General features: G+C 48.2%; 1 protein-coding gene across 7 annotated transcripts in view; it reads left to right on the plus strand.

Moving 5' to 3' along the window:
* The window catches only part of DOCK3 (dedicator of cytokinesis 3), a 694,815-nt gene that overhangs the window by 169,869 nt on the left and 498,240 nt on the right, over window positions 1-26,706 (plus strand). For all 7 annotated transcript variants that reach the window (XM_054034104.1, XM_054034108.1, XM_054034105.1 and 4 more), the window contains exon 4: window positions 25,789-25,844. In XM_054034104.1, coding sequence (XP_053890079.1) covers window positions 25,789-25,844 — 56 coding nt within the window. The remainder of the gene's footprint in view (window positions 1-25,788; window positions 25,845-26,706) is intronic.

Consider the following 26,706-nt stretch of genomic DNA (forward strand, 5'->3'; position numbering starts at 1 on the left):
GAAGTCACTGGCCAAGCATCTGGAACCCAGAATATGCTGAAGTGCTAAACCAGTTGTTGACGCAGTAGCTTCTTCTGTAGGTTTAGAGAAAATAATTTCTCTTTTTATACTAGTTCATTCAAAGTTGAGAAACTGATTGGGATTTGAAAAAGCAGGAAAGTTTGTTTTCTCTTTTCAAGCCGTGAATAAAAATGATGTGGGAGAGGATGAGATCTACTAGCTCTAAAAACTTGAAGGGACATGATGACCAGAAACAATCACTTTAATTCACTAACTACAGTTAATATTGTTTGTTTAATAAATCAGTTTTAAATACAAAATGTGTTTTGATATGCTTCCTTTTTTAAGGTAATTTTATTTAATAAAAACAGTTTTAAAATGCACATTTGTGCATTTTTATCGAATTATAATTTCCATCCAAATGCAGGATGATGTAAATGGAGTAAAATATTAATAATCATTAAGTGATTTTTTTCACCATTTTCCAACAATAGAAATGTAAAAATTAAGACTATGAAGCTGTATAATTGCTTGCATAGTTTGTCTATCCTCCTGGTTAACAAAAAAATAATAATATTGAATTTAGTGTAAGGGCATTAGTTGCAAATCAGCATTTGAAAAGTTTTATTATAGTTGGTTGGAATAACCATTCTTTAAGAAAATAATGAAAGTACAAATGCAAAACAAGATTAAAATCTATTAAACCTAGGTTTCTGTTTGCTGATTTAAATCATGATTAAAATCTGTGATTTAAACAATTTTGACTTCAATCAATCCACCCAGAAATATACTAAGTAGTGTCATCTTTTTGATCGGTGTGATAGTTTAAGTGTTAAAGGTGACAATGAGGTTATCCTCTTGATAATGGACTGGTGTAGTTTTGGAAATATTAATCTTTACAAATTATCCTTGGCTGTGTCAGGAAGTATATCTGCATGTTCATCTGGGGCAACCTGCACTTGTTTAACTGGACTAAATAGATATGATTGTAATTGTGGTAATTATTCCTGTTATGTATAATTTGAATTAAATGTTTTTATTGTTAATTATATAATTTAAGTACTGTCTACTAGATTGTGGGAACATTGTGATAGGGCTCCCTCAAGGAATTGTGACCGAGTCAAGCAGCATTCTCTCTGGGGTTCCTGTGGAGCGCAGGTTGGACTGGTATCTCTGCCACCATTTAAATGGGTCCAGTATGTGCTCTTCTCTAAGATGGGTCAGCAAATTAGTGGGGAGAGGTCCCAGTGTGTTCCACTGGAGTGTGGGTTCCTTAGTGCTCACTTTTACCACCCCTCTTCCCCAGCTTTCTTTCCTGACCATTTGCACAGGGTTGGGAACTATCTAACTCTGACTTACTGTGGAAATATATACCACTTGATAGTGTTTATTTCTTTGCTTGGTCAGGTTTACATAGATTAGGAAATAGGAAACTGCTGCTTGATGAAGATACTCTGTCTCCAATCCCGGGCCTCATTCCAGCTGTTTTGTGCCACTCTGGGAGTATTTGTAAAGATGGTGGATGCGGGTCCTTGAAGGAATCTTCCTCTGCAGAGGAATTTCCGGGTGGTGAAGAGCTGCTGAAGCAGCCCCTTCATCCCCACTCCTGTTGCCCTCAGCAAAAGGGTACAATTGGGCAAATAGGACATAGGTAGGGTGTCCCTATGCACTGGCAATCCCCAGCTGCTGGAATGGCTCCTTGGGGTCACAAAGCCAAGTAGATAGCAATGAGGCAAGTCCTGTGTTCAGGAGAATGTAAAGGTTGCTAGGCCAGGAGTTTTGGACTTCTATATTCTTTAATTAAACAGTTTAAAATATTCTTTGGGGCTTTGGCAAACAAAAATGGGGTTGTCCCCCAACAGTACATTAATTTCTAAAGAGGTATGAGGTTATATTGCTAAGATAACCGAATATTTACTAATTCTGTACTAGTCTAACACATCACTCTGTTCCTCTGATGACTTTAAACTTGTTTGATTTTATTTTAAAATTTACCACAGTGTCTCAGTACCTTGACACTACAGATATTGGAATATCTCTTTGATAGTGGGGATACTTTGCACACCAATTCTGTAGCATTCCAGCATGAGCTTTTACTTTTAAAAATTACCTTCATATCAATATTATTCAGTGAAGGAAGAATCCTTACCAGGTATATTATACAAGAAAGCTTGGGGGAATACATTATATTTTCATTGCTTTAGACTTTATGTAAAATTTCTAGTAATCTGGAAAATTACTGATTCATCTATCAGATTTCAGAGTAGCAGCCGTGTTAGTCTGTATCCGCAAAAAGAAGAACAGGAGTACTTGTGGCACCTTAGAGACTAACAAATTTATTAGAGAATAAGCTTTCGTGGACTACAGCCCACTTCTTCGGATGCATATAGAATGGACTTCTTCGGATGCATATAGAATGGAACATATATGTTCCATTCTATATGCATCCGAAGAAGTGGGCTGTAGTCCACGAAAGCTTATGCTCTAATAAATTTGTTAGTCTCTAAGGTGCCACAAGTACTCCTGTTGATTCATCTATGTGTGTGTGTGTGTGCGTGTGTGTGTGTGTGTGTTCCTAATTCCTCTTAGACATTTTAGCAGGACTTCTTCTGTAATGTTTCTGATCTTGGCCTGTTCAGCAGTTCAAATCATTTGCTTCAGGTACTTTTTATAGGGGCCTTATAAATACTTGAGCACCACACAAACATTAAATAATTTTTCCTCACAAGATCCCCGTGAATTAAGAGAAGTATTACTCCTGTTTAACAAATTGAGATACTGTGGCTTGATTAAGGTCACGTTAGAATTATATACGAGAAGCAGGAATTAAATCCAGACCAACTGGCAGGCAGGTACCTACACAAAAGAAGGCTTTTAATCCCCAAACTCTCATATGCCACTTGTACAAAGGGAGGCAGATCTGAACTGTGCCTGTAGAGCAAGAGACTGAATGCTGCTATTGAAACCAAATAACCCACAATGCAATAATCACTAAAACAGTTCAGAACATTTTTTTGAAAAATTGTTTTGTTTTTTTGGGAAGCTATGAAGTTATCCATACTATTTAACAGTTTTCTAGGTATATCCAGCAACAATGGTGGTCTAATGTGAGAACTGCCTTATTAGTAAATTTAAATTTAATATATCTATAGGGGTGTGTGTGTGTGTGTGTGTGTGTGTGTACACACACACACACACACCTATATACACTCGTGTGTGCACACATGTGCATGTGTTAAATACAAACTGTCATTTCTAAACTTTTTATCTAAATTTTATGGATTTATTAAATCCATGTAAAGTTTCTTTACCCTAGTCTACTGCTTTTGAAAGTGGAGATGTCCTTCTCTCAATTAAAATAGATACCTTTCTATGATTTTTTTCCATGTGTATTGTTCATTTTTTAGTTCACCAGGAAGTTATGATGGCATGCTATGTAGAACTGGAAAAGGTACTTAATGAGACTGTAGATATTAAAGTAAGCACACCAATTCATGGCTCTTTACCTTTTATATAAAGAAAAGGTCACTCAGCACTGGCAGAGAAGATGCAAGGATTTTCCTAGCTGAATGTAGTTCTGCCTTTGCTGAATAGTTCACTAAGCAGCACTGGTTTGCTGTGAATGTTTCTCTCCAGGGTGGAATATGACATGGATTCTGATCTTGGGGGTTGTTACTCCCACGGAGGTTGGAAACATATAATGGGGTGTGGTTTGGTCCCAGTATGGAAAAAGGGGGTCTGGTATGTGAAAGGTTGAGAACCGTTGGCTTAAAGGAACACTGAAGGGATATTCTCCTTATGTAAAGCGTCGTGTTTTCTCCTTATAAATTTATTCCTCTATATCTGAAAATTTGCCTTTGATCTGAACAAGTGATGGTACTAAACTGCACATTTGAAAGTGTATTGACATATACCAGGGAAATAAAAAAAAAAACTATTCTGGTCTGGTGACTGTGTTTGCTAGAAAGCTTTCCAAAAAGGAAATGGCAAAATTGGGGGGGAAATATTTTGACAATATTCTTTTGGTTAGTTTTTATCTCATTATTTACAGATTAAAATTACTAATTATTCGAGTGCTGATCCCTATGTGTGCTCCACATGTGGGTACACATGAGCACCATGTGCCTGAGTCAGGAGATTTTAACAAGCAGTGTCCTTTGGCGCAGCACCTCTCATGCACCTGAGCAAGGATATAAGAAGCAGTCCAGTTCAGCACCCTCACAGTTCCTTCTTACCGCTGCATGGTCTGAGTTGGAGTTCAGGGTTCACTTTTGCATCAGCCTTTCAGAAAAGCTGTAAATAAGATTGAAAATGTTATTCTTTAAGCTTAGTGCAGTTAATCTTCATATTGTTACTGTAGTTTGTTTCCCCAGACTGGAGACTCCCTCCCATAGTCTTGGACTATGCTCAGACTCACAGACAAGGTCAGAAGGGACCATCATGATCATCTAATTCTAGTCTGACCTCCTGCATATTGCAGGACACAGAACCTCATCCACCTACTCCTGTAATAGACCCTAACCACTAGCTTAGTTACTGAAGTCCTTAAATCATGATTTAAAGACTTCAACTTTCAGAGAATCCACCATTTACATTCGTTTAAACCTGCAAGTGACCTGTGCCCCATGCTGCAGAGGAAGGTGAAAAAAACCCAGGATCTCTGCCAATCGGACCTGGGTGAAAATTCCTTCCCCACCCCAGATATGGCAATCAGTTAGACCCTAAGCATGTGGACAAGATCCACCAGCCAGACACCTGGGAAAGAATTCTCAGTAGTGACTCAGAGCCCCCTCAATCTAATGTCCCATCACTGACCGTTGGAGATATTTGTTGCTAGCAGTAGCAGATCAACCTCTTGGAACTCAGAGCTATCAGATTAACCTGTTTCCAGTTTCTACCACTAATCAGGAGCAAACACATAAAAGGCATGATGGACAATATATCATGCATGTTTTACTTCCGTCGTTAGGGAAGAGCGAGATCCCTCTCCCTCTGTGCCAAGGCTGTCAAGTTTTGGAATTGGTGCATGCACAATGACATCATTATTACAGGTTTCAGAGTGGTAGCTGTGTTAGTCTGTATCAGCAGAAACAACAAGGAGTCCTTGTGGCACCTTAGAGACTAACACATTTATTTGGGCATAAGCTTTTGTGGGCTAGAACCCACTTCATCAGATGCATAGAGTGGAAAATACAGGCGCCGGTATAAATATATGGAAGGATGGGGGTTGCGTTTGTATCCATTTATTCTTTTGTGTAGAGACTGTCCGGTTTGGCCAGTGTACATGGCAGAGGGTCATTGCTGGCACATGATGGCATATATATAAAGAATAAATGAACACAAATCTGACATCAGGAATCATAACATTCAAAAACCAGTAGGAGAACACTTCAATCTCTCTGGTCACTCAATAACAGCCCTAAAAGTGGCAATTCTTCAACAAAAAAACTTCAAAAACATACTCCAATGTGAAGCTGCAGAACTGGAATTAATTTGCAAACTAGATACCATCAGATTAGGCCTGAATAAAGACTGGGAGTGGTTGGGTCATTACAAAACCTAAACCTAATTCCCCCAATACTAATTTCTCCCTACTGTTACTTTCACCTTCTTGTCAACTGTCTGTAATGGGTCACTCTTACCACTTCAAAAGTTATTTTTCCTCCCTTGGTATCCTGCTGTTAATTGATTTATCTCGTTAGACTGACCTCACACTTGGTAAAGCAACCCCCATCCTTTCATATATTTATACCTGCTCCTGCATTTTCCACTCCATGCATCTGATGAAGTGGGTTCTAGCCCAGGAAAGCTTATGCCCAAATAAATTTGTTAGTCTCTATGGTGCCACAAGGACTCCTCGTTGTTTCATTATTACAGTGGCCTGTCTTTCAGAGGTTCAGAATATGACTGCAAATGCACTTAGGAGGCACTTCTTCCAAGACCACGAGTGGAAAATAGACATCAGCATGTTGCACAATATATTCCATCAATGGGGCACCCTTGAGACATACTTGAAAGCCGCAGAGTTAAACAAGAAGTGTATCCAGTTTTGCTCAAGAGGCAGACTTGGTCATCTATCCCTGGGGGATGCTTTTCATCTTCATTGGTCATCAGCTCTCCTGTATGCATTTCCACTGACTCCCCTAATAGCCAAAGTTATGTTCAGAATAAAGAAAGAGAAACCTAGTCATCCTAAGAGTTCCAACCTGGCCCAGACAAATGTGGTTTCCATACCTGATACAGCTGGCCATTTGCACTCCGATCACTTTCCACACTGCTCCTCATCTCCTCTCCCAGGAAGGTGGTAAGATTAGTCACCCAGGCTCACCGTGCTTTGTCTCAAAGCATGGTTGGTCGATGATTCATGGGACTAGAGGCAACCTGCTCGGAGGAAGTAAAAGGAGTATTATTACACAGCAGGAAACAGTCTACTCACTGTATGTACTCAGACTCTCAAAAATGGACGAGCTTTGTTGGTGTGACCTCAGACATGTGCAACCAATGACCTAGAATCATAGATTTTAAGGTCGGAGGGGACCATTATGATCGTCTAGTCTGACGACCTGGACAACGCAGGCCACAGAATCTCACCCACCCACTCCTGTATCAAACCCCTAACCTATGTCTGAAATATTGAAGTCCTCAAATCTTGGTTTAAAGACTTCAAGGTACAGAGAATCCTCCAGCAAGTGACCCTTGCCCCACGTGCAGAGGAAGGTGAAAAACCCCCAGGAACTCTGCCAATCTGCCCTGGAGGAAAATTCCTTCCCGACCCCAAATATGGCAATCAGCTAAACCCGAGCATGTGGGCAAGGCTCACCAGCCAGACACCCAGGAAGAATTCTCTGTAGTAACTCAGATCCCACCCCATCTAACATCCCATCACAGGCCGTTGGGCATATTTACCACTAATAGTCAAAGCTCAATTAGGCTATCCCATCATCCCATCCCCTCCATAAACATATCAAGCTCAGTCTTGAAGCCAGATATGTCTTTTGCCCCCACTGTTCCCCTTGGAAGGTTGTTCCAGAACTTCGCTCCTCTGATGGTTAGAAACCTTTTGTCTAATTTCAAGTCTAAACTTCCTGATGGCCAGTTTATATCCATTTGTTCTCGTGTCCACATTGGTACTGATCTTAAATAATTCCTCTCCCTCCCTGGTATTTATCCCTCTGATATATTTATAGAGAGCAATCATATCTCCTCTCAGCCTTCTTTTGGTTAGGCTAAACAAGCCAAGCTCTTTGAGTCTCCTTTCATAAGACAGGTTTTCCATTCCTCGAATCATCCTAGTAGCCCTTCTCTGTATCTGTTCCGGTTTGAATTCATCCCTCTTAAACATGGGAGACCAGAACTGCACACAGTATTCCAGATGAGGTCTCACTGTGCCTTGTATAATGGTACTAACACCTCCTTATCTCTACTGGAAATACCTCGCCTGATGCATCCCAAGACCTCATTAGCTTTTTTCACGGCCATATCACATTGGCGGCTCATAGTCATCCTGTGATCAACCAATACTGCGAGGTCCTTTTCCTCCTCTGTTACTTCCGACTGATGCGTCCCCAGCTTATAACAAAAATTATTGTTATTAATCCCTAAATGCATGACCTTGCACTTTTCACTATTAAATTTTATCCTATTACTATTACTCCAGTTTACAAGGTCATCCAGATCTTCCTGTATGATAACCCGGTCCTTCTCTGTATTAGCAATACCTCCTAGCTTTGTGTCATCCGCAAACTTTATTAGCACATTCCCACTTTTTGTGCCAAGGTCAGTAATAAAAAGATTAAATAAGATTGGTCCCAAAACCGATCCCTGAGGAACTCCAGTAGTAACCTCCCTCCAGCCTGACAGTTCACCTTTCAGTATGACCCGCTGTAGTCTCCCCTTTAACCAGTTCCTTATTCACCTTTCAATTTTCATATTGATCCCCATCTTTTCCAATTTATCTAACAATTCCCCATGTGGAATCGAGGTAAATTAGATCCACTGCATTTCCTTTGTCTAAGAAGAGATCAGGTTGGTTTGGCACGGCACGATCTACCTTTTGTAAAACTGTGTTGTATTTTGTCCTAATTACCATTGACCTCAATGTCCTTAACTACTTTCTCCTTCAAAATTTTTTCCAAGACCTTGCATACTACAGATGTCAAACTAACAGGCCTGTAGTTACCCGGATCACTTTTTTTCCCTTTCTTAAAAATAGGAACTATGTTAGCAATTCTCGAGTCATATGATACAACCCCTGAGTTTACTGATTCATTAAAAAGTCTTGCTAATGGGCTTGCAATTTCATGTGCCAGTTCCTTTAATATTCTTGGATGAAGATTATCTGGGCCCCCGATTTAGTCACATTAAGCTGTTCGAGTTTGGCTTCTACCTCGGATGTGGTAATATCTACCTCCATATCCTCATTCCCATTTGTCATCCTACCATTATCCCTAAGCTCCTCATTAAAGACTGAAGCAAAGTATTTCTTTAGATATTGGGCCATGCCTAGATTATCCTTAACCTCCACTCCTCAGTGGAGTATCCTCAGTGTTTAACGGTCCCACTTCTTCTTTCTTTGTTTTCTTCTTATTTATATGGCTATAGAGTTTTCTTCTTATTTATCCTCATCACGACTGGATATACTGGACTACATCCTAACTCTAAAATGCTTGGGACTATCAATGAGCTCCATGAGAGTCCATGTGGCAGCCATCACGGGTTTCCACTCCCCAGTAGAGGGTTATTCTGTCTTTTCCCACCCAACGACAGCGAGATTCCTCAGAGGACTTGAAATCCTTCATCTGCCAGTGTGACACCTTACTCCTGTATGGGACCTCAATCTGGTCCTTAAATGCCTCACAAGATCACCCTTTGAACAGATGGCTATGTGCTCACTGCTACATGGTGGAATCTCCTTCCATGGAGGTTTTTAAGATCAGGCTTGTCAAAGCCCTGGCTGGGATGATTTAGTTGGGGATTGGTCCCGCTTTGAGCAGGGGGTTGGACTAGATGACCTTCTGAGGTCCCTTTCAACCCCAATATTCTATGATTCTATGATTTGTCAATGATGAGCGCATTCCTAATAGCCATCACATCAACGTGCTGGGTTGGGGAAGTAAGGGCCCTGATTGCATGCCCCCCTTTCACAATATTTTTTAATTACAAGGTCACGCTGCAACCCCACCCCAAATTTTTACCTCAAGTTTCTTCTGAGTTTTATTAACCAACCCATTCACCTGCCTATTTTCCACCCCAAACCACATCTAAATAAGCAGGAGGCACTGTTGCACACCTTTGACATCAGTGGAGTCCTAGCCTTATATCAGGACAGGATAAAGCCCTTCAGAAAGACCCACAAGTTTTGTCTCTCAAGCACATAGGTCAAAAGGGTCTGCAATCTCTAACGAAAGACTGTTCCAAGAGGCTATCTTGCTGCATTACTTCTTGCTATGAATCGCGCAATATTTGAACATCTTCAAATATATGTACTCATTCTATTAGGTCCATTTCCACCTCTGTGGAATTCCTCAAGAATATGTCCATTATTGAAATATGTAAAGCTCCTACTTGGGCGTCTATACACGTTTGCCGAACACTGTGCTATAACCCACAATTCTACTGCTGTCACTGTTAGTCTTAGCTGTACTTTCTTTGGTACTGGACTCAATCTGAAGCACTCCCACCCATCTTAGAGAGAACTACCTAGAGTGGAGCACCTGGAGTGACATTACTTGAAGAAAAAGAAATGGTTACTTGCCCAGTGCAGTAACTGTGGTTCTTTAAGATGCGCCTCCCTACAGGTGCTCTACTACCTGCTCTCAGCTTTGGAGTTCACTGCTATGGAACTTTGTGGTAGAGGAGGGAACTGAGGGCAGTTCACCCACACAATGCTGTATGACAACAGCACATGGCACAAGACTGATTAACATGCATTGGTGGGCCAAAAGTACACTGCTATGAGAAATCCCCGATCAAAGGCGCAGAGTGCGCTAGCATACCTAGAGTGGAGCACCTGTAGGGACACGCATCTCAGAATGCCACAGTTACTGCACTGGGTGAGTAACTGTTTCTTCTCTAGGTGTATGAGAAGGAAGAGGTTGAACCAGAACTGCAAGTACCAACAGTTGTAATAGGAATCTTCTCCTTTTCCCTGGGTGAGATGGTCTCTCCTTCTTCCCTGTCCCCACCAGATGACCATAGGCCATACCAGCTCTTACTATGAAAAGTGGGTAGTGATTTCCAGATATCTCTGGAGGAAGTCCAAGACCCACACCACCGACTACTGGACATTCTGCAGCCTCAGGGGCCCAAGTAAGGTGGCTCTCCCAGTTAACAAGGCCATATTGGAACTGGCAAGATTGGTTTGGCACATCCCAATGGCCTGCACCTGCACACTTACGAGGACCGAGAAATGCTATTTCTTTCGGGTTAAGGGAGCTGAATTCCTGTTCTCCCACTCTGCTCCCAACTCCCTGGTGGTACAGGCTGCTACAGAGCATAATAGGTCTCAGTACTTAAGGAACATCCAGTCAGACCTGAGCTCCAAGAGACTGGACTTCCTGGAGAGAGAAGTCTTCTCCTCTGCGGGCTTGCAGTTCTGCATCGCCAATTACCAGGCTCTGCTAGCCAACCATGACTTTAACTACTCTAGGCTAGTGACCTTTCAGGACACAATTTCCTGGGAGGACATAGCCCAGCACTGATCCTCCTCCCGCCAGTCAACGCCCCAGCACAGGTCTCCGTCGGTGCATCAGTCTTTGCTGGTCTCCATGCCCTCAGCATCGGTCTCTGGAGAGGCATCAATCACCGCATTCGAGGCACCAGTCCCTGGCACCTGGGGTCAGCCGCCAGATGCAAGTGTCCACAGCCCTGGCTTCATCATCTGAAAGAGGACTCATCTGGGTCAGACTGGGACTTCAACCCTTGCCACAGCAGCAGCGACCCTTTTGGGCACCGGAGACCATGTCAGCTCCTGCGGTAGCTGCATGGCAGCAGGGCCAGTGGCCAGCCCAGTGGCCTATTGGAATGTGTGTGGCTTGCCAATGATGCCAGTGCCCTTCTCGCACCATTCCTCCATGGCTGCTTCGGATAAGCGACCCCCGGCACTGACCGTACCGGGCTTGGTACACAGCGTGGACTCAGACACTGGGGTAGAAGGGCAGGTGCCCACCCCAAGGGAGCCCTCCTGTGCAGGGGACTGTGCCCTAAGCCCTCCTGCCGTCATCCTCGTCACCGGACGAGGCAGTAGCAGAGCCCTCACATGACAGCCCGCCTGATGATTTTAAAGAGAACCAAACCCTGCTTAGAAGAGTGGCATCTAACTTGGGCTGGGAGGTGGAGGAGCTGGCAGAACAGCAGGACAACCTGTTCAACGTTTTAATGATGGCAACCCCATCACAAATTGCGCTACTGGTTCATGAGCGGGTATAAAAGATAGCCAAAGCCCTATGGCAAACCCCATCCTCTATTCCTCCCACCTCCAAATGGTCAGAAAATAAATATTTTGTCCTGGCTAAGGGGTTTAAATATTTATATACCCATCTGCCCCCAGGGTTGCTAGTTGTATCGGTGGCCAATGAAGGGACAGGCAAGGGCAAGTGTGTTCCATCCCAAAGAATAAAGATGCTAGGAAGCTGGAGCTTTTCGGAAGAAAAGTTTATTCTATGGCCAGTCTTCAGTTTAGAGTATCAAACCATTAATCCTTGTTGGGGAGATGGCTTTAATTTGTGGAACTCCCTTAATAAATTTAAAGACTGCGTTCTTCAGGACATGGGCCAGTAGTTGGCTACCATCTTGGAGGAGGGCACCGCTGTGGTGAGGGGCTCTCTCCAGATGGACTGGGATGTGGCCAGTTCGGCGGCCAGGGTCGTTGCCTTTGCTGTAGTAATGAGGCGCAGTTATTGGCTCCAATCCTTGGGTATATCCCAGGAGATGCAGTCCTCCATCCAGGACCTTCCATTTGAAGGCAGTGGGCTCTTTTCGGAGCAGACAGATGTGAGGCTGCATGTACTCAAGGTGTCTCGAGCCATTCTCCACTCGCTAGGCCTTCATACACCGCAAGTGGCAAGGAAACAATTCCGGCCACCCCCACCTCCTAGATCTTGGCCTCTTCGGCAAGGCTCTTTTAGGAGAAAGAAGAAGACAAAGGGTTCAGATGCCGTTGCCCCTCCACCTCCTGTTTGTGTGCTCAGCCGGGCCCTGCGAGACACCAACAGGGCCAGCGACAGGCATTTTGACGGCGTGCACGAGGATGGCACCCCAGTCAGGCTTCAGGATCTACTGCCAAAATTTTTCCTCAAACGTTTGTGTCCCTTCTGGTTAGCATGGTCGCAAATAACTTCAGACCGCTGGGTGCTCCACATAGTATCGTTGGGCTATGCCCTTCAGTTCTTGACCACCCCTCCCTCCCACCCTCTTTCCCCATCCCTCTTTAGGGACCATTCTCACAGGCAACTCCTCGTTCAGGAGGTGGAAACCCTCATATGACTGGGGGTGGTAGAGAAGGTCCGTCGAGACATGAAGGGGAAAGGGTTTTATTCCTGCTATTTCCTGATCCCAAAAGCAAAAGGGGGTCTAAGACCCATCCTGGACCAGCAGTGCCTCAACAAATACCTCAAGAAGTTGAAGTCCTGCATGGTCACCCTAGCCTCCATCATCCCCCTCCCTGAATCCAGGAGACTAGTATGCTGCCCTTGACTTGAAGGATGCATACTTTCATATTTCCATCTTCCAAGGGAACAGATGGTTCCTCTGTTTTGTGGTGAGCCAGTGCCATCTCCAATTTACGGCACTAGCCTTCGGCCTCTCATCGGCCCCAAGAGTTTTCACAAAGTGTATGACGCCAGTGGCCCCTTACTTGAGGCGTTAGGGCATTCAGGTCTATCAGTACCTTGATGACTGGATCATCAAGGGACAGTCTCAGGACCAGGTGCAAAGTAGTCTAGATCTGCTACAGTCCACATGTCGCAATCTGGGTTTGTTGATAAACTAAAAGAAATCAGTCCTAACCACGGTGCAGCTTATATAGTTAATAGAAGAGATACTCGACTCTAAGCCTATCCACTCACCACCACTTGCACGTGCATGAGGTTGTCGGACCACATGGCAGCCTGTACTTACGTGTTGTGGCACACACGGCTCCAACTCCAGACACCTGCAGGTATGGCTGGCGTTGGTCTATGTCTCCAACAGGCACGATCTGGATCACATACCGTCATCCCTGGAATGGTGGTTGGATCCTGGATCAGTGTTGAAGGGAGTTCCCTTCACAGTCCCGATCCCATCGGTGACCCTGATCTCCAATGCCTCAGACCTCAGTTGGGGAGCCCACCTAGGTGATCTCAGCACGGAAGGTAGTTGGTTGTGAGACGATCACTCTTTCCACATAAATGTCAGAGAGCTTAGCCTGCCATGCTTTCCTGCCTCATCTGAAGGGCCAGGTGGTCCAGATCCTGGTGGACAATATTGCTGCAATGTTTTATTGGAGCCTGGTCACTCCATCCAGGGGTGGTCAGCGTGATCTTCCAGAAGTGGGGAACTCCCCAGGTGGACTTGTTTGCATCCAGGCAGAACCGGAAGTGCCACATACTCTTCTCAATTCACAGGATCGACAAAGGCTCCCTGTCTGATGCCTTTTAGCACCTGTGATTGGGGGCTCATCTGTATGCCTTCTCACCAGTACCATTAATCCATAGAGTTCTCATGAAGATCAAGCAGGACAAGGCGAGGGTAATCCTGATAGCTCTGGCTTGGCCTTGCAAACACTGGTTTGGCACGCTGCTGGACCTCTTGGTGACAGCTCCACTGCAGCTTCCACTCTGGCCAGACCTGCTTTCCCAGAACCACCGCAGGCTTCTGCACCCGAACCTAGCCACACTGCACCTAATAGCTTGGCTGTTGCATGGGTGAATGTGGAGGAGCAGGAGTACTCAGCCCATTGGGCAGCAGAAAGCCCTCCACCATGGTGACCTACCTGGCCAAATGGAAATGGTTCACATGTTGGGCCTCGGACCAAGGTCTTCGGCCCAAACAGGCCTCACTGCAGTTAATCCTTGACTACCTTCTACATCTCAAGCTCCAGGGCCTCTCTTTCGTCAATCAAGGTCCATTTGGCCGCTATTTCAGCCTTCCACCCTCCATTCCAGGGTGGGTCACTCTTTTCTCATGACATGATGTTCTGGTTTCTAAAAGGTCTGGAGAAACTTTGTCCTCAGGTCCATGATCCCATCTCTCCTTGGGACCTGAACCTCATACTATCAAGGCTCATGGGGCCCGCCCTTCAAGCCGTTGACTGCTTGTTCCCTTCTTCTGCTCTCATGGAAGGCCTCATTCCTGGTGGCAATAACATCATCCCATGAGGTCTCTGAGATTAGAGAGCTTACCTCGGGGCCGCCCTACACAGTGTTCTAGAAGGGCAAGACTCAGCTGTGGCTGCACCTGGCTTTCCTGCCCAAGGTAGTTTTGTAGTTTCATACCAGCCAGGATATATACTTAGTGGTCTTCTTTCCAAAACTTCATAAGTCAGCTGAGCATAGTTTACACTCTGTGGATATTAGGAGAGAGCTAGCCTTTTACCTCAAAAGGACTAAGCTTTTCCTCAAGTCAATGCATCTATTCGTAATGGTGGCAGACAGAATGAAGGGCCTTCCTGTTTCCGCCCAGAGAATTTCATCATAGATCACCAGCTGCATCTGGTTTTGCTCTGAACAGGTGAAAGTGCCATCGTCAGCTATTTGTAACCACCAATTCAACCTGGGTGCCGATTCAAGATATCTGTAGGACCACTACCAGATTGTCCATCCACATGTTCACGTCCCCTTACGCACTCACACAGCAGGCCTGGGACAATGCTGGCTTCAGTAGAGCAGTATTGAAAGTTGTACGACTGTGAACTCCAAGCCCACCTCCAGGAATACTGCTTGTGAGTCACCTAGAATGAAATTGACATGAACAAGCACTTGAAGAAGAAAAAATGGTTACCTACCTTTCATAACTGTTGTTCTTCGAGATGCGTTACTCATGTCTATTCTATTACCTGCCTTCTTACCCCTCTGTCAGAGTTGCCTGCAAGAAGGAACTGAGGGCATAGGACTGGTGGTGCCTCATATACCAGCGCATGAGTGCAGCATTCCAGAGCGTGCCACAACCAGCCCTCCGGCTACAGCTAAGGCAAAACATTGTGACAACTGTGCACATGAGCATGCACACACCTAGAATGGAATGGATGTGAGCAACACATCTCGAACGACAAGAGTTACAAAAGGTTAGGTAACCGTTTTTTGTTGTTGTTGTTTTTGGTCTGGTGCCTGGCTTTATCCCCAAGACTGAATATTAATCTCCTCTTTCTTTTTGTCCTCAGGAAAAGAAAGCAGTTCCCTAAATGGTATTCCTTAGAGGCCGTTGGGGCCATGAAGTTTTATCTACACAGTTTTTAAGGAATGTAGGGTCTCAGTTTTTCTGTTTGCCCTATATTCTGGCCCCAAGAAAGGGCGGGCTATATTTGAATATGTGTTAAGGTAACACAAATGGTGAAAAGTTTCCTTGTCCCACAGGTGTTACAGCTCACTCTTCCAATAATGTGGCCACCTCCTTGACAGAAAAAAACTTGCTTAAGTAGAAGAAAACTGTTGAGTGGTGTTTTGGTGCTTCATACATACTTTCATATAAACCATTAGTATGGATATCAGAGCTGCTTCTGATGCAAGTTTCACGACTAGTGTCCTGAGTACTGTCATCAATGGATCTTCCGTTTGGTTTGCTAGATAGGACTCACCTGATTTTGGTATGGAATTCAGATAGCAAAAGCACCGAGGGTGGCTTGCTAATTAAAGAGAAAAAGGCACGAGCCTACTACAGTCTGACTGAGTTAATTCATCAAATGAGAAGAAGCAACTTGGGCTCCAACAGTCTGGAAACTTTGTCAGAAAGGTAACTTAAAGATGGGACTAAAATTCTACTTGAGGTTCTTCTCCCTACCCACTTGCTCAAAATATGCGAGTAGTAGGATTTATTTTCAAGCAGATTTGGATACAAGATATGAGTTCATGTCTCTCCAGTTTGAGATGTTCTATCCACTAAAAAGAGTGTGTCCCTTTAGCTCAAAGTGGGGAAATTGCAAGGTGGGATCTGCTTGAGGCCTTCTTAATTTACTTGTCTACCTTTTATTCACAGACCAGGTCACATGTATTTGATTGTGTAACAGGCTTAAGTAGAGCCTAACTACTTTGTTCAAAGATCATCTTCTGGGAAACACATACACAGTCTCAAGCCTTCTCTGCTTTCCATCTTCCATCAGTAGTTTTCCAGTACCAAGAAAGAATATGAAACTGATACGAATTTACAAAGAGAATTTTTTTCTGTAACTTGTCTTAGATGTCAACATTGATCCCTTCTAGAAACTGGAAGAGTGGTGGTCTGCGGCGGTGTATGCATGCTTTGTGTCCCGTTGAAGCAGACAATGAGTGTGCTGACACCGTGGTTACCATCTACCTGACTGTTTTGGGCCCTACCATAATAAGGCACAATGGTCAGATTCAAAATGAAAACCCTTGGGTTCAGGGCAGTGAGGCCTAGTGGCCAGCCTCAGTACCGCAGCCCTTGAGTTCAGGGCCAGGCAGCCTATGGGCCAGAGTCAGTACAACTGCCCTTGGAGTCAGGGCTGTGCAGCTTTGTGGCCAGAGTCAGAGAAGTGGGCTGCCACCTAGGGTTGGGTCGCGGCAGGAGAGGTAGGGGTACCTGGCGCCTCCCTCTCCACCGGGTCCCGGCCCAGCTGACTTTCCTCGGATGCAATATACCACTCACTCCACCCCCGGCCCACTTTCTACCATAAGTCCTAAAGGTGGGGTCCATTCATCGTCAGGGTCTCCAAGCTCCTTGGCGCAGATAGCTTGTTGGGACTCTGACTCCTGTCCACTGTCTGTGGGCAACCAGTCTCTGGTCTGGGTCTCAGGCTCTCTGGTTCCTGCAGTCAGAGGCTGAAGTGGCTCCCAGGCTGGAGCCTCCACTGAGCGTCCTCCTTCCCCGGCGGTGAGCCCCCGGAATGGGTGCTCTCCTTTATACTACTGCCGCATTTGGAGCATGTCCAGTTTGGTCTAAGGGGCGGGACTTCTGCCGCCCATAGTGTGGGATTAACCCTTTCCTGCCTAGTGCAGGGTATGCAGGGTCACACAGTAATAGGGACAAAGTGCATTCAGCCCCTTCCAATGATAAACTAGCAGGAAAGATTAATAGTAATCATGGTAGAGTTTTCCTACCTAGTCCCTGACTTTCTGTGGTAAATTGCCGTGTCCCTGTGCACATAAGATACATTGATGAGTGTGATGGGTTGGATCACAGAAACCTCCTTGGGAGCTGCCAACTGATGTGCCAAGGCTACTTCTGCCCCTGCTTTCCCTGCCAACTCGGGACCCCAGCACCTTGTCTTGCTGAGCCAGACACGCCCATCTGCTGCAACACAGACCCAGGGTCTGAATTACTTGCCCCAAAGCTGCAGGCTTCACTGAAAACAGCTTACAGAAGTGTTTTTATCTTTAACACTCAGTTGCCCAACTCCCAGAGGGGTCTAAACCCAAATAAATCCGTTTTACCCTGTATAAAGCTTATACAGGGTAAACTCAAATTGTTCACCTCTGTAACACTGATAGAGAGATATGCACAGTTGTTTGCCCCCTCCCCCCAGGTATTAATACATACTCTTGGTTAATTACTAAGTAAAAAGTGATTTTTATTAAATACAGAAAGTAGGATTTAAGTGGTTCCAAGTAGTAACAGGCAGAACAAAGTGAATTACCAAGCAAAATAAAATAAAACATGCCAGTCTATGTCTAATCCAACTGAATACAGATAAAATCCTCACCAGTTCCAGAATGCTTCCTTTTACAGACTAATCTCCTTTTAGTCTGGGTCCAGCAATCACTCACACCCCTTGCAGTCACTGTTCTTTGTTCCAGTTTCTTTCAGGTATCTTTGCAGGTGGAGAGGCCCTCTCTTTAGCCAGCTGAAGACAAAATGGAGGGGTGTCCCCTGGGCTTAAATAGACTTTCTCTTGTGGGTGGAGACCTCCTCCTCTCTCCTATGCAAAGTCCAGCTACAGTGGAGTTTTGGAGTCACCTGGGCAAGTCACATGTCTATGCATGACTGAGTTCTTCTTCGAGTGATTGCTCAGGTGTATTCCACAGTAGGTGTGTGTGCTCGCCACATGCACCGGTGCCGGACGTTTTGCCCTTAGCAGTACCCGTAGTGGGGGAGACCCGCTGCGATCCCTGGAGTGGCGCCTCTATATCGTGCTATAAAGGGGGCTGCGCACTTCCCCCACTCTCTGTTCCTTCTTGCTGCCAGTGAAGGTAGTCGGAACTTGTGCTCCAGCATTGCTGCAGCGTCTTCCTTAGTAGTACTATCTTCGACTTTGCTAGTTCTACAGTTAGTAGCCTGGCTCAGGGCATGCCCCAAGCCCCAGGCTTCAAGTCGTGCGACTCCTGTTGCAATTCCATGCCCAGAAGCGATCCACACTCTGAGTATCTTTGCTGTCTGGGCGAGGCTCACATAAGCGAGCGCTGTAAAATCTGTAAGTCCTTCAAGCCCCAGACTAAGCACGAATGTGAGATCTGACTCCGGGCCCTGCTTATGGAGTCGGCACTGGCGCACCAGTCTGACCCGGTGCCGGGCACTGCCTCCTCAGTGCGGAGCGAAGCCCCATCCACCAGTCAGCACCGCTCCCCTGCCAAAAAACAAGGCAAGACCCAGCAGCGTCGAGACAAGGACAGGGGTGAGGCCAGACCCGAGTTGGGCAGCCCACGATCCCCCTTGGAACCCAGACCTCTGACTCGTGTGGAGCGGAGTAGTCTGGCCCCGGCCGCGCGTGCCTCCCCGACGATGAGGATTCCGGAGGCAGCTTAGGCAGCACGCTACATCCTCGTCATGCCAGTACTGAGCGGGCCGCCTGAGTTGGGGCCCTGGTCCTGAGGGAAGCCGCCGTTGGGTGTCCACCAGCCCTCACCGGCCAGATCGGGACCCCAGCACCTTGTGGTCGAGGTGCTGGGGCGTTCCCGAAGCCCGCGACTGACCTCCACTCCGTTGTCGGGGTCGCCTGGGAGCGAGTCGCCGGAGTCTTCCTTTGCCCACAGGGGCCACAGGCGCCGGGACAGAAAGTGTTGATTCTCCTCGTCCAGCCGCAGTGATAGCAGGTCTTGACGCCATCAGCACCGCCGATCGTACCACGGTGCGTGTCATGCTCAGAGTGCATCCCAAAAGTCACCGGCACTGAGGCGTTGTAGCCGCGATCACCGTTGGGACTCCAGAGATAGCACCTCCGATGTGTATGTCTCATCATCGTCGAGGTCTAAATCCCGGAGCCGGACCTGACATAGACGGGACCGGTCGAGCCACTCCTACGGCACCGTGCGCTCCTCGGTGACTTCCGCCTCGGCTCCCAGCCGTCCCTCCCCGGGCCACACCGTCCCCCAGGAACATGTAACCCTGGTAGGACCTCAGATGGCTCAGTGGCAAGGGGCACCATGGCAAGGACAGTGGTGCCAGTGGGCACTGTGGCCCCAGGCGCCCGGACTGCCGAGGCCCCGCTCCATGGCTGGGGCATCCCAAGCGCCCTCAGCGTCCCCGCCTCGGTACCGAGAGCAGTCCTCGGGTGCCGAACCACCGGCACCGCGCCCGGACCCAGACACAGAGTGCAGCCTACCGGCACTGCCCGATGACTTAGGGGCTGTTCTGGTCGTTTCCTCGGCACCGGACGAGTCCATAGCGGCACCGCCCCCTCCTTCTCAGGAGGATTTCAAGGCTTATCAGGAGCTCCTCTGGGGTGTAGCCACCAATCTCCAGCTCCAGGCGGAGGAGATGGAGGAGCCATCAGACAATTTGTTTAATGTCCTGACTTCCTCGGCACCAGGCCGCGTGGCCCTACCGCTTCACCAAGGGGTAGCCAACATTTCTATTGGACTATCACAAATGCCAGCCTCTCTGCCGCCCATTTCCAAGAAGGCAGAGCAGAAATACTTTGTGCCAACAAAGGGGCATGAGTATTTGTACACTCACCGTACCCCGAGCTCACTGGTGGTGGAGTCCGTCAACCACTGTGAAAGACACGGCCAGCCCGCACCAACCCCCAAGGACAAGGATGCCAGGAGACTGGACACTTTTGGGGTCCATTGTCGGGGTCACCTGGGAGCGAGTCACCTGAGTCGTCCTCGACCCGAAGAGGCAGCAGGCATCAACATGGGAAGCATCGACGCTCCGCATCAAGTGAGAGCGGATCTCGACGCCGACGGCACCGCCGACCATATCGCAACGATCACCATGTTCAGAGTGCATCCCGGCACTCACCGGCACCGCAGCGTCGCGCCCGGAGTCACCGAAGGGACTCCAGGGATACGACCTCCGACGTGTACTCTTACTCGTCATCGAGGTCAAAATCCCGGGGCAGGACCCAACGTGGATGGCACTGGTTGAGTCACTCCTATGGCACCGTATGATCCTCGGCCACCTCCACCTCAGCTCCCAGCCGCCCCTCCCCAGGCCACACCATGCCCCAGGAGCAGATAACCCTGGTGGGACCCCAGGCGGCGCAGTGGCAAGGGGCATCCTGGCAAGGACAGTGGTGTCAGTGGGCACCGTGGCCACAGGCACCCGCACCGCAGAGGCCCTGCTCCGTGGCTTGGGCATCCCAAGCCCACTCTGCGTCCCCACCTCGGCACCGAGGGCAGTCCTTGGATGCCACGCTGCCGGCATCACAACCGGACCCTGACACGGAGTGTGGCCTACCGGCACCGCCTGATGCTCTAAGGGCCGTCCCAGTCCCCCTGCCGGATGAGCCCATAGCGGTACCGCCTCCTCCTTCCCAAGAGGATTTCAGGGCGCACCAGAACCTCCTCCGACGTGTAGCTGCCAATCTACAGCTGCAGGCGGAGGAGATGGAGGAACCATCAGACAATCAATTCAATGTCCTCTCCTCCTCGGCACTGAGCCGCATGGCATTGCCACTTCACCAGGGGGTGGCAAACATCTCCACGGGCCTATGACAAACCCGGGCCTCGCTTCCACCTATCTCCAAGAAGGCAGAACGTAAATACTTCATGCCAACAAAAGGGCACGGGTATCTTTACACCCACCCCACCCCAAACTCTTTGGTGGTGGAGTCGGTCAACCACCGTGAGCGGCACGGTCAATCCGCACCGACTCCTAAGGATAAGGAGGCCAGGAGACTGGAAACGTTTGGCAAAAAGGTTTATTCCTCAGCCAGTTTCAAACTCAGGGTAGCAAACCACCAAGCCCTCCTGAGTAGCTTTGACTTTAACTTGTGGGTTTCGTTGCTAAAGTTTGAACCCTCCCTCCAAGAGCAGGACAAGAAAGAGTTTAGGGTGCTGCTCGATGAGGGTGCAGCGGTAGCAAAGGCAGCTCTCCAGGCGGCCTCGGACGCAGCTAACACGGCGGCTCGTTCCATGGCCACGGCGATCTCCATGAGACAGGCGTCTTGTTTTTCCCTCTCAGGGCTGTTGGTAGAGTCCCAGGCTCTGGTGCAGGACCTGCCTTTGATGGCAAAGCATTGTTTGCAGACCAGACAGACACCCGTCTGCACGGGATGAAGGACTCCCGCACCATCCTGCAGACACTCGGTCTATATGTCCCACTGACCAAGGACAAGCCTAGACCGCAGCCTTCGGCTCCCCCGGCACGGGGCAGATACAAGCCCCCACTCAAGAGGCCTAGAGACCAGAGACGCAGGTCTCAGTGTCACTCTCGGTCAGCCCCACGCTCCAGCACCTTGAAGGGCAAGAGGCAGGGCAAGAGGCGGTTTTGACTGTTTGTGGGGAGTCACCGGGCCTGTTGCCAGGGAACCCCCCCTCCCAGTTAATAAAGCTGGTTTTTGGCAACAGTTTATCTGCCTTCAGGGTACATTGGCCCCACATAACGTCGGACCGGTGGGTCCTCAGTACCATCTCTGAGGGGTACAGGCTGCAGTTCGTTTCCACCCCACCAACCACCCTCCGCCCCGGGATGTCCCAGGGGACCCGGAGCACACCCTTGTATTAAGTCAGGAGGTGTCGCGCCTCCTCACCCTGTGCGCAGTGGAGAGGGTACCCCAGGAGTTTCGGGGCAAGGGGTTTTACTCCCACTATTTCCTGATCCCGAAGGCAAAAGGCGGGCTCAGGCCTATCCTCGACCTGTGGAATCTCAACCAGTTTCTGGTTCGATGCAAATTTCGGATGGTGTCCCTGGCCTCTATTGTCCCGTCCCTGGACCCAGGAGATTGGTTCGCAGCCCTGGACCTCCAGGATGCGTATTTCCACATCCATATTGTCCAGGGCCACAGGCGCTTCCTGGTGGGGACAGACCATTACCAGTTCACGGTCCTCCCCTTTGGTCTTTCTATGGCCCCCAGGGTTTTCACCAAATGTATAGCGGTGGTCGCAGCCCACCTCAGGAGGAACGGGCTGCAGATCTTCCCCTACCTGGATGACTGGCTGCTCAAGGGCAAGTCTCGGTCCCAGATGCAGGCTCAGGTGCAATTCCTGCTAGACACCTACATGAGGCTAGGCCTAGTGGTAAACGAGGAGAAATCCACGTTAGTCCCGGTTCAGTGCATACATTTCATGGGGCACTGTTAGACTCTCGGGGGGTCATGGCCTCCCTTCCCCGGGACAGGTTCAAGATGCTCAGAAGTCTCATAGCCTCAGTCACGGCCTTCCCTGTGACAGCAGGAATGTGCCTTCAGATCCTAGGCCATATGGCAGCCTGCACCTTTGTGGTGTGACATGCCAGGTTCAGGATGTGGCCCCTCCAGCTTCGGCTGGCCTCCCAGTACTCCCAGGCCAGGAACGGCCTGGACAAGGTAGTCACGCTGCCCCCCCCCCATATAATTGCCGACCTACAATGGTGGTCTCTCCCGGGCAACATGCTCCAGGGCATCCTCTTCCGGGAGCCCCCTCCCTCGCTAGATCTGGTATCGGACGCTTCAGACATGGGATGGGGAGCCCATGTGGGAAACTTCCGAACACAGGACAGGTGGTCGCCCTCGGAATTGTCCCTGCACGTAAACGTCAGGGAACTCAGGGTGGTACGCCTGGCGTGCGGGGCCTTCCGCCACCACCTGGGTGGGAAGGCAGTCAGTCCTCACAGACAATACGACCGCGATATACTATATCAACAGACAAGGGGGTACTCGTTCAGCGGCTTTGTGCCAGGAAGCCCAACTCCTGTGGGAGTTTTGTATAGCCCACGACATCCACCTGAGGGCTTTTCACCTGCCCGGCAACTGCAATACGCTTGCGGATCACCTGAGCAGGTTTTTCTCCCAACAACACGAGTGGTCGCTACATAGGGAGGAGGCCAGGCAGCTCTTCCTACACTGGGGCATTCCCCAGGTAGATCTGTTCGCCACCGTCCAGAATCGCCTATGCCCGCAATTCTGCTCCAGGGCGGGACAGGGTGAGGGGTCGATATCTGACGCATTTTTGTTAATGTGGTCGGGCCCCCTGCTGTACGCCTTTCCGCCCTTCCCCCTGATAGGCAGGGTCCTACAGAAGATGAAGGCATACGGGGCACGGATTATCCTCATAGCCCTGGATTGGGCCCGTCAACATTGGTACGAGACACTCCTGCAGCTGTCCGTTACCCCCCCCCCCCCGCACAGGCTGCCTCTTTGACCGGACCTTCTCTCCCAGGAGGGAGGTCGTCTCCTCCATCCCAACCTGGCCGCCCTCCACTTGACAGCGTGGCTGCTCCATGGTTGAACGAGGAAGAAGGTGGTGTTCTGAGAGGGTTGGACAGGTCCTGCTCGAGAGCAGGAAATCATCCACACGTAGAACCTACTTAGCTAAATGGTATCGGTTCTCTAGATGGGCGAGGGAGAAGGGTGCTTCCCCCTCCTCAGCACCTCTCCAGTTCATCCTTGATTACCTCCTCGCCCTTAGAACCCAAGGGCTGGCACCCTCCTCATTCAGGGTGCACTTAGCGGCCATCTCGGCCTTCCACCCCCCGATGCAGGGCCACTCGGTGTTTTCACACCACATGACATCCCGGTTCCTAAAAGGTCTGGATTGGGCCTTTCCGGACCCTAGACCCCCGGTTCCGCTCTGGGACCTGAACCTGGTGCTTTCTCACCTCACAGGGCCTCCCTTTGAGCCCTTGGCCACATGTTCTTGGTCCCATTTATCGTGGAAAATGGCGTTCCTGGTGGCTATCACCTCAGCCCGCTGGGTCTCAGAGCTCAGGGCACTGACATCTGAGCCCCCATACACGGTCTTCGATAGGGATAAGGTCCAGCTCCGCCCACATCTGGCTTTCCTGCCGAAGGTAGTCTCGGCTTTTCACATAGAGCAGGACATTTTCCTCCCGGTCCTCTGTCCTAAGCCCCATTCCTCTAATAAGGACCGACGTCTGCACATGCTAGATGTGCGCAGAGCACTGGCCTTTTACCTGGACAGAACCAGGCCATTTCGGAAATCCCCTCAGCTGTTTATTGCATTGGCTGAGCGCATGAGGGGGTGACCGGTTTCCACCCGGCGGATTTCCCGCTGGATCACCTCGTGCATACGCACGTGTTACGACCTGTCAGGGGTTCCCCCGCTGCCTATAGTGAAGGCTCATTCGACGAGAGCTCAGGCCTCGTCAGCTGCCTATGTGGCTCATTCAGGACATCTGCAGGGCTGCTACTTGGTCCTCTGTTCACACCTTTGCTTTGCATTATGCGATCGTCTCCCAAATGCGGGATGACGCCAGGTTTGGTAGGGGGGTGCTCCGCCTGGGTAACCCTTAAAATCCTCCCACCTCCGTCAGGTATAGCTTGGAGTCACCTACTGTGGAATACACATGAGCAATAACTCGAAGAAGAAAGGACAGTTACCTGTTCTTTAACTGGCATTCTTCGAGATGTGTTGCTCAGGTGTATTCCACATCCCGCCCTCCTTCCCCTCTGTCGGAGTTGTCTGGCAAGAAGGAACTGAGGGTGGGGGGAGCACGCACCCCCCCCTTATGGTGCGATATACAGGCGCCACTCCAGGGGTTGCAACGGTGCTCCCCCACTACGGGTACTGCTAAGGGAAAAACTTCCGGCACCAGTGCATGTGGCGAGCACGCACACCTACTGTGGAATACACCTGAGCAACACATCTCGAAGAACGCCAGTTACGGAACAGGTAACTGTTCTTTATCCTGGCAACAGCATTCTGCATCATCTGTAATCTATACAATCACAAAGTTTAGCCTTAAAGTGTCAAGATCAGAGGATAAAAAGAGGTATGATACATTTTTAGGTGTGGAGTGTGATGGAAAACAGTTTCATTCTGAGGATTAAGTCCATAATTTGACAGTCAGAGAAACCACAATAGATAACAGTGTAAATATTCTTTGAATTAACTCAACAGCAAAAATTAAAACTCTAAGAGGAAAGAGGAAAAAGTATTGTTGGAGCCCAGTATTCTATTTCAAACCAGAAAATTAATGATTTTTTAAAGTTGTTTTTTAGAGTTATAGAGCTTTCAGATGTTTTGATCTGTTTGCTGTGATATTTTTGTCACACAAGTATTTTTTTTTTTTCAAAAATGAAAGGTTATATGACTTACATAATTGTCAAATCAACATACTGTCCTATTCTGAGATAAGTTGAAGCCATGTGATGTGACTATAATTTGAATATTGATTTTGACAGTGATAGCTTGTTTCGCACTATAGGTGAAATTGGAAAGTTGGCAGTTATCAAATGTTTGCTAATTTTGTTATAATGAAAACTGTTCAAAGCTATGATTGTATTTTTCTGACAAGTAGAATTATTATTCTCTCTTGCAGGGGATCTTTCCTGCTAACTATATTCACTTGAAAAAGGCAATCGTCAGTAACAGAGGGTGAGTATTTTTCTTGATTATTAAGAAGTTGCCTCATTTGTGTAAATGGAGAGAATCTGAGAAATGATCTCTTTGGAATTTTGAAGGGATATTGTCAAAAACTTTCCTACAAAATTTATTAATTTTTCTTTCTTGTTGTTATGATACTTAGGGCTCTACCAAATTCACGGCTATGAAAAACGTGTCCCGGACTATGAAATCTGGTCTACCCCTTTGAAATCCGGTCTTTTTTATGCTTTTATTCTATACTATACTGATTTCACGGGGAGACCAGCCTTTCCCAAATTGGGGGCCCTGACCCAAAAGGGAGTTGCAGGGAGGTTGGAAGGTTATTTTAGAGGGCTTGCGGTATTGCCACCGTTACTTCTACACGGCCTGCAGAGCTGGGTGGCTGGAGAGCAGCAGCTGTTTGCAGGGAGTCCAGCTCTGAAGGCGGTGCCCCGCCATCAGCAACGCAGAAGTAAGGGTTGCAATACCATACCATGCCACCCTCACTTCTGCTTTGCTGCCTTCAGAGCTGGGTGGCTGGAGAGTGGGGGCTGCTGACTGAGGGCGCAGCTCTGCAGGCAGCAGCGCAGAAATAATAGTGTTAATACCATACCATGCCATCCTTACTTCTGCGCTGTTGCTGGCAGTGGCTCTGCCTTCAGATCTGGGCTCCCAGCCAGCAGCTGCTGCTCTCCAGCTGCCCTGCTCTGAAGGCAGCACTGCCGCCATCTGCAGCAGTGCAGAAGTAAGAGTAGCAGTACCGTAACTCCCTGTACAATAACCTTATGACCACCCCGCCTCCACTCCTTTTTGGGTCAGGACCCCTACAATTACAACACCATGAAATTTCAGATTTAAATAGCTGAAATCATGA

This window comes from Malaclemys terrapin, chromosome 7 (assembly GCF_027887155.1).
Source record: "Malaclemys terrapin pileata isolate rMalTer1 chromosome 7, rMalTer1.hap1, whole genome shotgun sequence".
In the NCBI taxonomy this organism is placed as follows: domain Eukaryota; kingdom Metazoa; phylum Chordata; order Testudines; family Emydidae; genus Malaclemys; species Malaclemys terrapin.